This window comes from Agelaius tricolor, unplaced genomic scaffold (assembly GCF_023055355.1).
Source record: "Agelaius tricolor isolate 1412-34295 unplaced genomic scaffold, bAgeTri1.0.p SCAF_16, whole genome shotgun sequence".
NCBI lineage: Eukaryota > Metazoa > Chordata > Aves > Passeriformes > Icteridae > Agelaius > Agelaius tricolor.
Genome location: NW_027269276.1, coordinates 11,586,076 through 11,602,538, shown reverse-complemented (window position 1 = coordinate 11,602,538; position 16,463 = coordinate 11,586,076). Strand labels below are relative to the sequence as shown.

The 16,463-nt window shown below is 37.6% G+C and overlaps 1 protein-coding gene across 2 annotated transcripts in view; it reads right to left on the bottom strand.

Annotated features, from left to right (window-relative positions):
* The window catches only part of DMXL2 (Dmx like 2), a 47,635-nt gene that overhangs the window by 13,678 nt on the left and 17,494 nt on the right, over nt 1-16,463 (bottom strand). For both annotated transcript variants that reach the window (XM_071441505.1, XM_071441507.1), the window contains exons 13-28: nt 14,980-15,101; nt 13,835-13,924; nt 12,313-12,430; nt 11,522-11,641; nt 10,833-11,060; nt 8,524-10,203; nt 8,126-8,236; nt 7,237-7,406; nt 6,586-6,683; nt 6,259-6,424; nt 5,012-5,276; nt 3,330-4,417; nt 2,670-2,861; nt 1,867-1,943; nt 1,457-1,587; nt 560-808 (exon numbers count right to left, since the gene is read on the bottom strand). In XM_071441505.1, coding sequence (XP_071297606.1) covers nt 560-808; nt 1,457-1,587; nt 1,867-1,943; nt 2,670-2,861; nt 3,330-4,417; nt 5,012-5,276; nt 6,259-6,424; nt 6,586-6,683; nt 7,237-7,406; nt 8,126-8,236; nt 8,524-10,203; nt 10,833-11,060; nt 11,522-11,641; nt 12,313-12,430; nt 13,835-13,924; nt 14,980-15,101 — 4,905 coding nt within the window. The remainder of the gene's footprint in view (nt 1-559; nt 809-1,456; nt 1,588-1,866; nt 1,944-2,669; nt 2,862-3,329; nt 4,418-5,011; nt 5,277-6,258; nt 6,425-6,585; nt 6,684-7,236; nt 7,407-8,125; nt 8,237-8,523; nt 10,204-10,832; nt 11,061-11,521; nt 11,642-12,312; nt 12,431-13,834; nt 13,925-14,979; nt 15,102-16,463) is intronic.

Genomic DNA, 16,463 nt, shown 5'->3' with positions numbered 1-16,463 from the left:
GTTGGAGCTTACACATGCATGAGCTGTTTTTCTGCCAGATGAAGTTGGTGTTCCTTCTCTGTGCTTCTGTGCTAGGTGAAATCATACCTTGCAATATAAACTGATTTGAGAAATATTGCTTCCTACTTACTGCAGTCATTAAATAACAACACTCATCTCCCATAAAAAACTCATAGGTATTAACACTGATTTATGTGCAATAACTGATTTATACTGATTTATATTATTTAACTGATTTATATTTAACTATTTAACTGATTTATATCACCCGGGTTTTTTTCCCTAAAAAAAAATGGCTGAAATTGCTGAAAAATATTATAAATAAGCACTTAATATTACTATTATTACTCTAATAACTATAGTTTTAATGCAAATTCAAAATGTGCTGTATACCATTACAAAGGACAACTGTGAGGCTATTATTTGTTTCAGCTTTTTAGTTAATGTGTTTTCTTGCCGGTAGTTTCTTAAATCCTGTTATTTAAAAGGAAGGAAGCCTCTCCTACCAGAAGAGGCATAAAATGCACGCCATTGGTGTGACCTTTGTGGAGCAGTGTACCTGGGATGTTCTCAGACTGCCTGCGGGGTTTCACGAGCAGCTTGACTCCCCCGCCAAAGACAGCAGCCCACATGCGGCTGTTGAGGGGGTGCGCCGCCAGCCGGAACAGCTCGTTGCACGAGTTGGTGGCCAGGGCGTGGATCAGCAGGCTCAGGTACACGGCTACAACAGCTTCACACAGCAGGATGTTCAGCTTTGGTTGGTCTTCATCCTGAGCTGAACTTAACAGGTTGATAAGTGAGCTCACACCTGCAAAGAGGAAAAATTCTGGGTTAAATGAGTAGGAGGACAAATGGACTAAAAGAAAACGTTTTACTTCTACACTTCATGGTAAACACTAGTAGCCACATGATGATTTTATTCAGATGAAACATGCTAATAACAGTTTTCTTAAAATTATAAAGATCAAAATTATAAAAAGACTTCTCGGGTCTGGGACTTTTGCATTGCACTTCTCTGCAAATACTATGGGCAGTTCAGCATGCCTATGAAATTCCTGCACCATTTCCACAGTTTATGCTTGTACATCAGAATTAGCTGCTTTGACAGCTATACCAAGTACAGCATACATGTAGGACAGTACTGTGGAGACAACAGAGGTAGCATTGCTAAGGGGTTAGGCAGACTGGAGGAAAACATTTTGGGGTGACAAACTGTCATTAAGTTTATCCTAAATATCATCATCTCTTCTTCAAGCAAGATGCTTGCCACATACAAAGTTTATTTTTATTTGTTTTGATAGATGAAGAAGTGAATGGCTGTTACTATTTTGAGAATTAAGTTAGAAACATCTGTCATGGATTATCAACTATTTCATCCCTCATACAGGACATTGAAATCATTTTGGCACATGGAGCTGGTCCAGTGGAGTTAAAAGTAACTTTATTTTAGTCTCACCAGGCCACTGAGCAGGAGATGAGTTTGGAGTTGCATGCTCTTCAATGCTTTCTGTCCTCAGTCTGCGTCGATCACTCAAAAGCAGTCCTTGATAGACCATCCCAGTAAACTGATTTGCTTCTGTTTGACTGCTACATATAAATAAATTTTTTTCTGATGAGAAAGTGAGTATACCAAGTGAGAGTGACATCATATTTTCCTACTGATTACTGAAAAACCCTGTATGGTGTTATTTTATCTGTGTAAAATTGATCGGGCATATCAAAGTTAGCAATATTTAATGTGTAAAAGTATCTTTACCCATACACAAACATTTAATCCCTTTTAAAGTCACATGCAGGAAGAATTTCCATTGAGGATGCACAAAGCATACTGCAAATGTAGGACTGTATGAAAACTTCCCTCTTTACCTGTAGCTGTGGCTGTCACATAGTGCTTGATAAATGGATGCAGAAAGTGAAGCTGCTAAAGAATGAAGTGTGTACACCTAAAATAAAGAGAACCAATGAGCTATATATTTTATATAAAAGGTGAGTAAAATACATTTCTTTCTAAAGGGTATTGGAAATGTATTCTGCAGGACTGTCCTACTTTTAAAGCAAGTGCAAGAAATCGTAACTGAATGTTACTTTGAGTTTACAGTACAGGGCTTAGAAAATCAACACTATTTGTTCAAGATAATTTGATGGCAGTCAACACCTTCTAATATTATCTCAAGATAATTAACTTGATTCTAATACAGAACAGCCACAGTAAATGAGCATACTGAAGTAGTGATTAAGCATGTCCTGCTATGACAATGACTTTGATGGAATGGTTCCTGGAAGCTGCAGAATACAACACTGCAGTTCAATGTAGTAACAGCTACTCAATATACATAAAATACAAAAAGTTTGTGTAGTCATGATATAATATTTTTGTCTAAAATCTCTTTTCTTACCTCAATTATGTGCTTATAAATTCCTCTAGTCTCCAGGAATAACAAAATAACTGGTTCTGCCTCATAATGCAACAGAAACAGTCCAATTCTTAAGAAGAGGAAATGCAAGGATTTCTTGGAAAGTTCAATGAAATCCGCAGTGTGAAGAAAATGATACCATCCAACTGGTAAAAAAGTAAACTTTCCTAAACTCACCCTGTGCTCATTCCTGTCTTTTCCTGCTATCCTTACATTTCATCAAACATTAGGCCTTAGATTAAAGCTATGGATTACCTTGACATCTTCAATATTAGGATGTGGTGGTGATTTCATCTGCACAATAGTGTAAAGTATATCATGGATGTGGTTGTTTAAGTACAGCACAGGATTAGCTATCACAGTTTTTGTGGATGCTATGCTTGCAGAAAGCAGTGGTAGTGTTGTCGGTAGTGGAAGCGGAGACTGAAGTTGCTTTACAGTGGTTTCCTGTTTTAAAAGAAAAGATTGTATTTAAAATTATTGCTTTGAAAAAAAAATAGAGATAATTTTACATCTTAAATATATTTCCCAGATTATTTATCCTCTTCCCCTGCTGTCTACTCACTACAGACAAGATTTTACTGTCAAAAGCAAGTTATTATTTACTATAAGGTTCAGACTTGATAGCCATGTTTGCTGGAGTACATTTTGATTTCATGCAGGAAGAATATTTTCATTTAGTTCATTAGGAAGTGTGGAGAGATCACATAGCAGATTCTTCAGAACCAAATATTCCATATTGGGAAAAGCAGCACACTTAAATAGCAAGCTCTTTCTCCAGGAACATTATAATCACCACTAGATTTACAGAACATTAGCAGGATCTATCTAGGCACAAACTCATGCATTTGACATAACTGACAGTCTAGAACTGTTCACATTCATCAGCAGAAACGAATTTTGAATTTGCTTTACCTGCTGTGACTCCTGCAGCAAGAACTTCAGCTCCATCCTTACAGATGCTAAACCTCCACCTTGTGCCCCATGGAGACTACAATAACTGAGGAAAACTCTGAGCAGAGCTTGGTTCTTCTGCAGCCACCACTTGCGTCTCTCAGCGTGCTCTCGCTTTGCCTGTAACCTGCGCCTTTCGATCTGGTGCCGTTCGTACGAGCCAATGTCTGGCTTGTCCATGATATCTTCGGGGTCAAGCAGATCCCCATTTACTTTGGTATATGTTTTACAGTAGTCTTTGTCCCCTGTGTCATGGTTGCATATTTCATGCATAGCAGCAATCTCTTTTTCCAGCCAGTTGTACAGCTGAAATCTGAGCTTTCCTCCATCCACTTCATAACCTGTAGCCAAAGTCCTTAGTTCAGTCATAAGGATTTTCAAACAGGCTCTGAATTTCAGTTGCTCAGCAATAACATCAACCTCAGTGTCTCCCGCCTCAGAAACCTCCCCATGTGGTGTTTGAGCCATGCTGGTGTCTGAGGTCCTCTCATCTTCACTCTTAGAATCAGACTTTTTCATCATTATCCCAACGTCCTTGTCATCTTCATCTGATCCATTTTTGTCTTCACCCCAGTCAAGAGTAAGGGGCTCATCTTCAAATTTTACTGCTGGCTGACTCCAGTCAAATTGTGCTGAAGATTCAACAGTGCTCTCCAAAGCAAAGGAAGTTGAAATGGGTTTTGACCAGTCTATATCACCACTTCCAGCACCATCCTGTAGGGCTTTGGAATCTGAAACATCAGCCTGGATTGAAGGACTGGATGAATCTTTTTCTCCAGCTAGAGGTGACTTTTTTCTTATTTTTGGAATTTTGGAAAGGACTTCAAGGGCTAGTACAGGGCAGCCTACTTTAAAATGAGCATTTGCAGTAGTGAAGAATAATTTTCTTTCTATAAGATTAATTTTGTCAACAAAGCTTTTCTCAGTTTTTAGACCTAAGGTGGCGAGAGTTCCTTCTGGTGAGCTGAAGTATCTTCGGATGAGCAAAGGGTGGGTCCGAAGATAGTTGTAGAAACTGAACACCACAGGATTGCAAGACTTGACAATAACTGAGGAATTAAACAGATATGACATCCATTGAAAATGCCTTTTAGATGGTATTATTCTGTTTTGCAGTTATTTCCTGCATTAGAGATTTATCAAAACACACAAAGATAATGTTGGGTCTAGTTATCAAAATAAAATGAAATAATTACTTATTCCCCACAAAAAGAATACAGGTATGAGCTGGATGAGCAGAAAGATACAAATTCTATCATTTGCCTTGCAATTACATTGCACTTAGCTAAGCTATAAGGCAGCTGAGATGATCATCTAGGTAGAGATTTCCCCAAGGAAATTCCTGTAGGGGATATGAAACCTATGTGGCCACCTGTCACTTAACATGAATCTTGAATAGATGGGATGGGAAATCCTGCTACAATACTGCTAATTCCTAGAATTAAGAATAATAATTTAAGTCCACTAGAAAAAAGACCAACCAGCATTCATTACTAGAAAAGTATTGTGTGGAAGTGCCAAACAAAGACAGCTCTCCTGAGCTTAGCTGACAGCAGGAACTAAGTTTGGTGTTAGGGGATTGATGACCCTCTCTTCTTTTTCTTAGCATGTTTGCCCTATCAGATTAATATTTTTTCCCTTACCTGGGTTTTCATCATCATCTTTGGGTGTTTGTTCCAATAATGTATCCAGTGCTCGTGTGTAATCTTTCATTATCCAGTATGCAATGCTTCTCAGAAATGGATCAGAATGCAACTTAGTACAGCTGAATCCAGTTCCATCCTTCTGGCAACCCAAAATCTTTTCATAGAGAATGGAGGTGTATGTGACAGAGGTTTCAAACTCTGATTCATACAAACGAGCAATGACCATGGCCAACTGGATGTCTTCCATTTTCTCAAGGCACACCTATGATAAGCATTGGGGAAAAGATTGTTTTATAAGGGGAGTTCTATAAAATAAAGTGAATAGCAATATATTCAGAACAGACATTTTTTTCTCCTCTTATCTGTTCTTTGAAGTGTAAATTAATCTTCAGGTTAAAAATGTGGTAAGTGATAAATATCCAAGTACTATTTTCTTCTGTTTGGAAAGAGGTGTACTTTTCTCTATTTTAGGAATTTTAATATGCATAGCAGTACATAGCATCAAAAAATTAATATGGCAGAAGATAAGGATGTCTATTTTTAGTTCATCTAGTAGAATAATCACACTCTCCAGCTTTCATGTTATTATGTCACTGGTAAGATATTTTTCACACCATCTTGTGTAGAATTACATCTCTAAGGAAAATACATTCTCAAGTGAAGACAAACATACTGAAAATAAATAGGCAGATATTCTAAAGGTTCTCTAAACCCCATCCTCTCCTGAGAGATAGTCTTAGCTTAGTGCTTAGATCCTTCTCACAGCTCCCACCTCCCTTGTGGCAAGCAGCATCATAGCTTCACTAAAAAGGGATCCCAGAACTGCTTCACAAGAGAACTCTTGACTTCTTTTTTTTACTTAATGTTGTACCAAGAGGTCGTGCAGAATAGCTCGAGGCTGAACAGAGTGCTACAACTTAACTGTGTAGTTCAAACAAAGTTTTGCCAGAAGGGCCACAGTTCCAAGTACTCCCAAGAGTACTTTCACTGAGAAATGGTATATGAACAATTATTCTGGCCTTCAAATCAGCTTCCCAGTTGCTTTTCACAGTAGTGTGGAGGTAAACGGGATGGTATGTCCACTCAGGACCCCCTTTGTGCAGGGCAAAAGGGGGTCCTGAGTGGACATACCATCCCATTTCTGCTGCCACAAATTGTGAAAACTTAATCAGAGGACAGCTTGTAAGGATGCAGTAACATAGGTCAAATTAGAAATTGAAACTTAATTTCTCAAAAGCAGATACCTCTATAGCATCTTTTAGTGAACCTGCTAGCAAGAAAAATGCAGCTGACTGCTCAAAACGTTGTTTTCCCAACAAAGCAAAAGCATTTTTTAAAGCAGCTTTACGCCATCGGTCTTCATTGAAGTTGTGGCTGAAAAAGGCAGTCATCTTTTCATCATGCTGGGATCTGTATAAAGAAATGCAATGTATAGAGCTATTTATTATGTGCCTTAGCATACTATCACTTGAACAACATTACTTGAAATTAAACTCTACTCTTGAATGAGTTCTGCTTTGCATTCCTGGTTCAATTAAGATTTAATCAAACTTCAAGTCAGCAGAACTCACCTAAACAGACCCCACACCACTGCCTTTTTCTTCATAGCAAGGTAAAAAAGTGCAGCATCTAAGGCATCATTGTTCCTCTGGAATGAAGCTTTTGCAACCTGTAGTGAACAAAGCCTACTATTATTGATGAAAATATAAAAGTTGCTGTTAGCTAAATAATCTCTGTTCTTTGTCACAGAGGAGGGCAAGGTAGACTGTGTTATCTCTACAAAGCAGCAAAGTAATTTGTGAGAATGTTTTATTCCTATCTAACAGAGCTCTACGCTGCAAATGCTTTAAAGAGTGAGAAATACAGCACTATTGCAGATAGCAACCCCTCTCAAGCACAGTGGGACATTAGCAATGCGCAAATGAAAATATTTTACTTAAAATTGTTACAGTAAGTCATACTATTAGGTGAAATTCCTCTGGCAATCCATTACTTAAAAATACTTAAGCTAATAACAGTATTTCTTGAATGAATACTGTTTGGGTTTTACATAGGACTCTCATGTAATTGGATTTGGAGTACTAGATAATTGTTTTGCTCCTGGATTCTTTGAATAAACTGTAACATTTAAAAATGTATTTTTAGATTAGATGGCTTGGAAATTTAGTATAGTAGGCACATCTAACAGCATGGAGCTAGAATCTGTAACCAGTAAATAGTACCTTCTCAATGCACCTTCGGAGAGTGTTGATATTCCTGACCCACCAACCAATGCCCACAGCTCTCAGCTCAGACCACTGTGGGTCTCCCTTCTGGATAGCAGGAATCATATTGATCAACTCCTCCTCAGCCTCAGAATGGAAAGCCCATGCAAAATGGCAAGTTGACAGGCCTAAACAATAACATAAACCGATACAATTCAGAAGACTAAGAGTTGCTAATAAGTAAATGGAATATTTCAGGGATGCAAAGTGGGGCCTCCAACCCAAGAACTGGGTACATCTGAGAGAGACTGATTCCCTCAAAAGGAAGTAGAGCTTTTAAAGGAACAGCTGAAGTATCTTTTTGCTTGTTAGGGATGTCCTCTCCTCTGTACTTCTTTCATAATTTTTCAGTACCCCATTCAAAACTATGTAAGATTTATACGTTGAAGGACCGAAGGAAAAATATTCTGTTATCACAGAAGCAGACCCATTTTGGGCCAGAAACCTTTCTCTCTGCTCTTTAGGTGGTAACTTCTTTGCTTTTATTGTGAAATAACTTTTGTTATTCCACAACAACATTTACTCAGATTAAGCAAAAAAACCCCAACCCTGCTGTGATGAAAATAATAAAATCTTCTTTAAAATAAACCCATGCTCATGTAAGGAAACAATGAATTACATATCCAATCTGTGTTTTATCTGTTTGGGCAATTTATGCATACCTGAAACTGGATAGGCCAGAATCTTCTACTCTAGAGCTATAATTTTTTTGCTATTTACAGTGTATGTAAGGAAGCCTACACCAAGCCTTTACAAGATAATGGCCTTAATGAAATAGAAAATTAATATGCAGAGAAAAGAAATGTAACATTATAAATGAAAGGTAAGCAGATGCTGTGAGGGTTACCTTGGTGGAGCAGCTGGACGCGGTACAGGGGAGGCAGGGATGTCAGCAGGCAGGTGTGCAGGCGCATGGCCAGCAGGTACCGGAGGCCACATTCATCCAAGGTATCTCTTCCTGTGCCATAGAAACACACTTTTAAACATGCAGCTGACTACAGCAGGCATAGAGACAAGTTATCATAACAGTGTGTGAGGAATGTATATTAAGGCTGCTGAGAACCTGAACTACAAGTTATTTACTATGTATGAACTACAAGCTCTTACTTACATCTATTTTTCTTTCCTGATGTATCTAACCTGAATAAGTGATGCTAGCTTTCAGCGTTGTTATCCCAAAATACCCAAGGACTAATTTACCTTTGCTGAGAAGAATGTCAATTCAATAATAGGTCAGTTACTAACCTGAGTAATTCTTATCTCTGTTCTCATCTAGTTCAGTGCTTGTTGTGGCCACAGTGTCTGCCAAAGCTACAAGGAACATCTGCTCCAGTCGAGTGAGGCCTGGCAAACTTGAGTGCATCAGGTGGCTTGAAAGGACACTGGCGTGTTCTCGGCCAAAGTAAGTTGGCCCATACTGTGACAGATTAATAACTTTGGATTTACTCTCCCTCTTTTCAGGCTCAAAATCTATAAAGTCTTCAGTTGTAACAGGCTGAATCTGGAACAGATCCGAGTACTGATCCTCTGTTTTTCTCTTTGCATGGTCTTCAGAGCCCTGAGGTATTTTAGAAGTTTCTTCAGCAACATAGGTGGCATCCTGATCTGCAGCAAGCAGTGCATACAGTGGCAGTGGGGGAATCGAGTCTATCTCTGTGTAGTCTCGAGTCCCATCTTTCCCAGCAGTAATGGTGTCCTTGGCAGTGCTGCCACTCACACTGATGGTGCGAGAAAGATGGCGTTTAGGACCAGTCCCTTCTCCAGCTTCTGTGTCTTTGACTATTGCAACTTCTCCTGCAATGCATTTAACTAAATGTGACAGAATGGCTTTGGCTCGGCGAACCTTACCCAGGTCCATCAGTTCTAACAACTGTGTTGGATGATACTGGGGTAGAGTAGGTGAAAGAACATGAGCCGCTTCAAAGAGGCCCCCATCCTGAATTACAGTTGGGGTGCCAAAAACATCATCCACAATACCTGCCCCATCAATTACACTGGTCTTCTTCACTACTGCGCTTGTTTTGAATGGATCTTGTGCTGTTGAGTCTTCAGAAGGAAAAACGTCGCTTTCTCCATTACCAAACTTGACCGCATGTTTCCACTGGGCATAAACGTGCATTTCACAGTCCATTCCCACCACCAGTATTCCATCTCTCACCCAGGACAGAGACACAGGCAGGGAAGGAGTGCCATCCACGGATGAAACCAAATCAATGGACCTCAGCAACACCCACTTTGACTTCACACCTTGTTTTATGCTCCCTCCTAGTGGCAGGGTGATGACAGCTACTCCCTCTTTGCTGCTGGTTTGATCTGTAACAATCCCTGAAAGCCTTCCATACATGAAGATGTTGGCACCCACTCCAACTGTCAGTATATGTGAACCATCTTCTTTTGAAACCCAGTCCAAATGCACCAAATGCTTGATACTGGGCACCAGGTATTTGTCTTTATTCAAAAAAGCATCTGACTTACTGTAAACAAATAAATTACTATCCACGCTGACCCTTGAGTCAAGTACACTTCCAACCTTAACTAAATCATCCAGATGAATTGTCTGTTCCAAAACCCACTCTGATCCTCCAGTAGACTCACATTCAAGTATACAAACATGCATGGAAAATTCTTTGGAAACAAAGCCATTATGCTGTATGGGCTGTTTGTATGCTACTGCAAGACGTCCTGTGTAAGAACAGCTAACAGCAACCGGCCTTCCTACTATGCTCACTGTACTGCTGTTGTCTTCCCCTTCATCATTCATTAAAGGCCATTTTCTCCAGTGGTAGGTCTCCTTCTCCTCAGTTCTGCTGTTCAGGTCAGTCTCTACAGTGCATCTCCAGAACCGCACTCTGTTGTCCGAACAGGACGTTACTATCAAATACGGTGCGAGGCAGACAGGGTATATGGATGAGGAACTCAAGTGACCTGAAGTCAGAACAAACATATTTACTTTTAGTAATACACAGTAGAATGCCTATATGATTAAGGCAGGCGTAACACTGTCTACCTACTGCTAGAAAACTTTACAACCTGGTGTTATTTTTTTAATTTGGATTTGGATAAGGGCAAATACTATCAGAGCTGGTAACAGTCTTGCAGCTTGGGCATCTCCTATTATCTGCATTTCTGCTCACTATTTAAAGAAGATAAACTGGAACTGAACTAATTCAGAGAAGGGCTCTTAGAACAATGAGAGGAATACAAAGACAAACAGAAGAAGGGGTAAGTGCATCAGGTAAAAAACCCACTATATATCAAACACTGGAATGCTGGCAAATGAGCACCTGGGTATAAACTCTTTATTAATAGATTGAGACTAAAAATTACATTTCCGACTATTAGAGTGGTAAGTTTCAGGAACAGTGTTGCTGTGGGGACTTGATACATTTACAGACGAGTAACGTGACATGGGCATGATGATTTGAAAGCACCTTTTCACTCCTTTGTGTTTTCTGTATCAGTAAATCAGAATCTTACGGGCTGGGGAGATACAATTCTATAAACTAGGAGATAAATCAGTGGACCAACTGTAGAGCAAAAATTGTAAAAGTTACCTGCTGAAGGAGTTGCTCTTACTACTTCCACACCAACAGGAAGATCCAGGGGTTGGCTATACACAAGTCTGGAGCTGAGAATGAGTTTACTGGCAGTCTGAAGGTTTGCAATTGATGAAGATCGTGGTATGGGACTTATGCCAGGTGATACATCTGGAGAAGAATCCAGAGTCTTCTGCTCAGGTACACTAAGCTTATTATCTGCTGAAGATGTTTCAGTTGATTTTGCTATATTAAAAAATGCAAGAAGTGTTAAAAAATTGTTTGTAAGGACAAAGCATTAATATCTGATAATCAAATTTATTTGTTTTTATAAGAGCTCAAGTTGCACACAAAATAATTATATGATGTGTGCATGCTGTGTCAGTTTTATTGCATGCTGTGACTATTCATTTAAGACATCCATAACATTCTGAAATACTGATAGTTTGAAGTAAAGAAGCCACTGCCTAAGTACATTACTTATCCCATCAACACATTTTAATATTGTTAGTAGTATAAAATGCAATCAATATTTGTAAGGAAGTTTATTGCTTCTATGACATTGATATATTATTCTGAAGATTCTTGATTTTTAGGCTTCTGCTGGGCAAAGGCGATACAATTTGTTTTATAATAAACAACCAAAATTTGTTTTATCTTAAGTAATATGATAGAAATGTCTAAGAAAATTACCATCACTCACTCACCTAAACAGGCTTGGACAGATTTGAGATGAAGATGCCACATTTGAAGAACAGAACAGCCACTACTATCTTTTTCAATTACTACCAGGTAGAACTTCTCTGAGAAAGGTGGTGGACGATACCCTGTAATTTACATATCATATATCTAATATATAAACATATATATTGATATAGGCTCATGAAATTTATATTTAACCTAAATAGTTTTTCCATAGCAAAAGATTGTCTAAAAACTGACAATAAAATAGCCATTTTCATCTTTGAAATAAATGGTTAGATTATAAAACAAAATACTGACTTACAGACAATCTGAGTATTAATGGCAAATCTAATTTATTAGATACTCGCCTTTCCATTCAGTTTGAACTATTTTGCCAAATTATAAAGACTCTTCTACCTGTCTCCCTTTTTCTTTTGAAGTTTTAAGTCTACTACCCAACCTTCCAGTGACTTTCCATTGTGTTAACTTGAAAGCCAGATATATTGCCATCATTACCTGCAACTACCAAATGATGCAGAAAATGTGCTTCTATTCTGTTCAAATTTTATATACGACATAAACACTTTGAAAAATGTACTTTGTCATATAAGCTGTTTCACTCTAAGCAATTAGAAAGTCTTTGTTTAACACCATTTAGCAACAATTCATATGAGCAATACATGACAGCCATTTCACTAAATTTTACAGATTCTCATTTAAAAGTAAATTACCACATGCCAGCCAGATTTTAGTATTCCTGGAAAACATTTTTTGCTACCAATTTAATTCATATTAGTTATAGTTCATGCTATACCTTGTGATGGCTGGAAAAATATCTCAGTTTCCTTCCCTTCTGCATCCTCCTTATGTGGTTTGTATCCCAAAATGAAGTCTTCTTGGAAGACATGAAGCAATTGTGTGTTTGAGCCACACTGAAACATTGAGCAACTGTTATGCTTCCAGAACAGTACAGCAATATTTAGTATTAATGCAATTAATTATTTCCTCTATGCAATCTAGGCACCAATGAGGAAGACTTCCTTTTATAAAGTTTAAAGTTATCATCAGAAAAACCAAATATTTTCCTTTCATATTATGAACAGCATGTTCTAGAACTCATCATTTGTATATTGAAACAATTTCACCAAGGTCTGCCAGGACAGACAAAATCTGTAATAACACTTCTGCTGCAGTTATTGACAGATGAATTAGTATCTGACTCATTTTTATTTCTTTGGAGTTGAATAAATAACAGTGGCAAGAAGTCTCAGACTTTTATTCCACTTTAGTGGAAGGACATGTCTGCAGCGAATTGCTTGGGAAATCTGAAAAGGGAACAAATTGCAGATTTTCCTTCTCTCAGATATCTTAACATCTGTCTTTTCTGACAGCAACATATTTCTTTGCAGTAACTCTACCTTGCTACAGAGAAGGCTGCTCATGGTGAAATCCTTCCCTGCTGGTAAGGAAAAATATATCCCCAAAATAGAGTGATGGCAAAGTGATGCAGCAAAACACATTTTTTTTTTCCAGAGAAACAAGATTGTATTCCTTGTACTCATTTATAAAAATTATAGGAAAATGTTTTGTAAATCTGAACTTAAAATTGAAGATTTTATGTTACTGATACATAAAAGACACAGAAATTTATTGACAATATAGAAATAGTTATTTATAAATGTCCAAACACCATAGTTTTCTAATTAAAATTGGTAAAACTCACTGTTTCTGCAAGCTGCGAAACAGTGCTAAAACTGCTCTTTTCTATGCTCTAGAAAAGAGCACTGGAGCATATATCATATATATCATGAAAAGAACTGAGTAAAAAGAAGGTTCAATTATCCTACCTGCTCATTGATTGAGAAGTATAGCTGTGTTAATTAATAAATTTATTTTACAATACAAACACAAAAAGCTTGAAGTCATACCTGGCTATCATTCTTACATTTTGGATAGTTAGATCTAATTCTTAGGTTTGGGCTGTTAAAAATTATTTAAAATTAATTTTTTTTTTCTGGTTTGAGGGGATTGTAATTATTTCCTTTAAATTATGATACCATGGAAACCATTCTTTAGTAAAGTTTTGTTTTCTTCAATAATTATGCTTAGAAAAGATAGCTTTACTCTAAAAATGAACTTTGAGCTCTTAGCAGCTAACAAAAAGTTGGCTTAGTAAAATGCTCAAGGTACCTCAGTATTCACAAAAATTCAATACAGTCATTGTCACCCTAGAAAAATGTAATCTCTTCTATGTCTTTTCAACAGGTTAGGCTAATTAACAACAAAGTTATTAAACACCCTTATGGGATACTCTAGAGAGTCAACCATTTATTTACTTTGTTAGTTATTGCATCGAGCTCAATGATACATCCTGGTCGAGCAGTAGATTGTTGGCTCACAATATTAAACACCTCCCCAATAAGTTTCTGAAACAGAGAAAAATGAGTAGAATTAGTATATTTTTCTTTTGGACAGAAGAAAATTGCAGTTGCTTATGATAAACTGACGCTTCAATTTTTTCTTGTTGGCACAAACCATAACAGAGTTCTTGCAGTTGTCACTTTGACACTCATGAATAATGTATTTATCAAAGCATGTGCACTGTTGTGAGTCAGTAGCTCTTCATGGGGATGAAACACCCGTTTTTATGGAAGCTAAATATTGCTAATTTAAAGATTTATCCTTACATAACACCACATAATGTGTCTGTGCAATGAGAAACAATATACCCTTTCACTTCTCTTTCAAGCTTTTGTCACAACATGTAGAAAACACCTTCAGTACAGCTTATATATAAGCTGAAAGCTCTATTGATTTTTGCTGGAATGTTCATAGTCACTGCTCCTAGAACAGATTCTTCAGACTGATCTGAATAATGACAGGCCCTGTCTTGCAAGATGAAATAACAGAAGAATGGGAAAAAATTAAAGATGTGTTTCTTTGTACAATAACAGTACAAGGTCAGGCTTTACTTTTCCTAAAGTCACAGAAATGAAAGATAAAAAGAGTGAAAAAATTAGTTATTGAAAAAAGAAAGCTAATATGACCCTTAGCTGATTTCCTTATATCCACCCATCTCTGCCTTTCCTCATTTATAGATGTAACTTAGGTGGATACACCTCAGCCTTGCTCTTCTGTTTTCCTTTTCCCTCTTGCTCTTGACTCCCCTTTTCTGAGAGGACAACCTAAGAAATCCTATTTTTCCTTTTCCCACCTGCCACAGGTTGGGGACACTTGTATGGGAAATTTTGGTTCAGTGCAGACACTTTTAGTAGTAATATCTGCATTTTTTCTGCTAATGCCTAAAGACAGCTGCAAAACATGCAACTATGAAAGATGTAATGCATAATGTCTATACATGAAATGGCACAAAAGTCACACAGAACTAAAGGAAGACAAACCACTGGAAGGGGGGAGAAAGTGAGTTACATTAGTTGTATTTTAACAGTTTCAAACCAAACCATTGCTACGTAGAACTTACAGATGATTCAGGGTCAGACAATTCATCCAGAAGCTTTCGTGCATCTACAACAGCTTGATAGAGCCTCAGGTCTTTGCCATCTGATGCAACAAAGCAAGCACTAGCAGAGTTGCAATAGGTACCTAATAGAAGACACAAAAAAATTCATGAAGAAAAAGATGGCAGCCAATGGCATCAGGCAGTATATTACAATCCTCAGTATGTGAACATGCTTCAAACATAATTTTCATCAAGCATTGAAGCAAAAAACCTAAGCAAATGTGTGCATTAATACAACATCATTTGAACTTTGAAATAATTCCCTTCTTGTTCATGAATGTACCCAGAACTCCTGAAAAAGGGTCAACAATCTAAGCTGAACTCATATATGTTTACAAACACTATTCAAACAAGCCCTAGCCTGTAGTACACCTAAAGAAATGCTACCATTCTTTACTTTGGTGATGTTTGATTTGCTGTCACCTCCAGGGCATTGCATGCAAGAGCCAACTCCAGATTCCTAAGGTTGTCACAGACTATTCAGGGTAGGAGTCTAAGGGGAAACTATTCAGCCATAGCTTTCTTCCTTGTTTATTGACCCTAGGCTCTTTACATAAAATTAATCTCTATGAATATTCCCTTCTGCCCTGCAGTTGAAAGTGCAGACATAAAAGTGGAGGGAGAAATAGATATGTCTACAGTTCTGAACAAAATATGAAAAATTGTAAGAGTGTCTTTCTTTGTTTCTCGACAGTATATACAACAGGCTTGACACTCTGATATCTATTTTTCTCCAAACTACAAGAATGCAGCTCATTATTTGTGTTTAGAACACTTTGTGGGATACAAAGAGCCCAGAAAATGAATTTGTTTTATTTTAAATCAAATATATTATGTATTTATAAGTTTGCATTAGTATAAAATTTAATGCTACACCCATAGTACAAATGGTTTTTAGTACTGTATATAAAGATGAAAACTAAAACAAGAGCATCTTTGTGATAATTAGAAAATAAGTATCAGTGTGGCTTGATAGAGTAACATTTGTAGAAGTAATTTTTTTTAATTGCAATGGAAAGCTCTAAAATTAAAAACAAAAACTGAAGAATTGGCCAAGGGCATCATACATCAGATGTTGTACAGTCTGACCTCTGAAAAAGTGTTCTTTGCAGTTCTGTAAAGTTAATGTAGTTTATTTATTTATAAATATCCTGGGTTCCAACTGGACTTTTGTAAGCTTCTGGTGTCTGAAGAACTTCAGTACTGTTTCAGGACCTCCTAAGCAGTTTTAAGCCAGTATATTAAAGGGATTTGAGCCAATTTAATGCCAATTTTGGCTGAAAATCTTCCCCTATAGTTCTGATGTTGAGGTGGTCCAAATACTAGCTCTGTTCAAGCCAGTGCCCCTGCAGCTGCATGTAACCAGCACCTCAAGCCATCAGCACACTTACATTTGCAAACCACATCAATGCAGAGAGCACTCAAGGAAGCTGCCTGAAGCACTG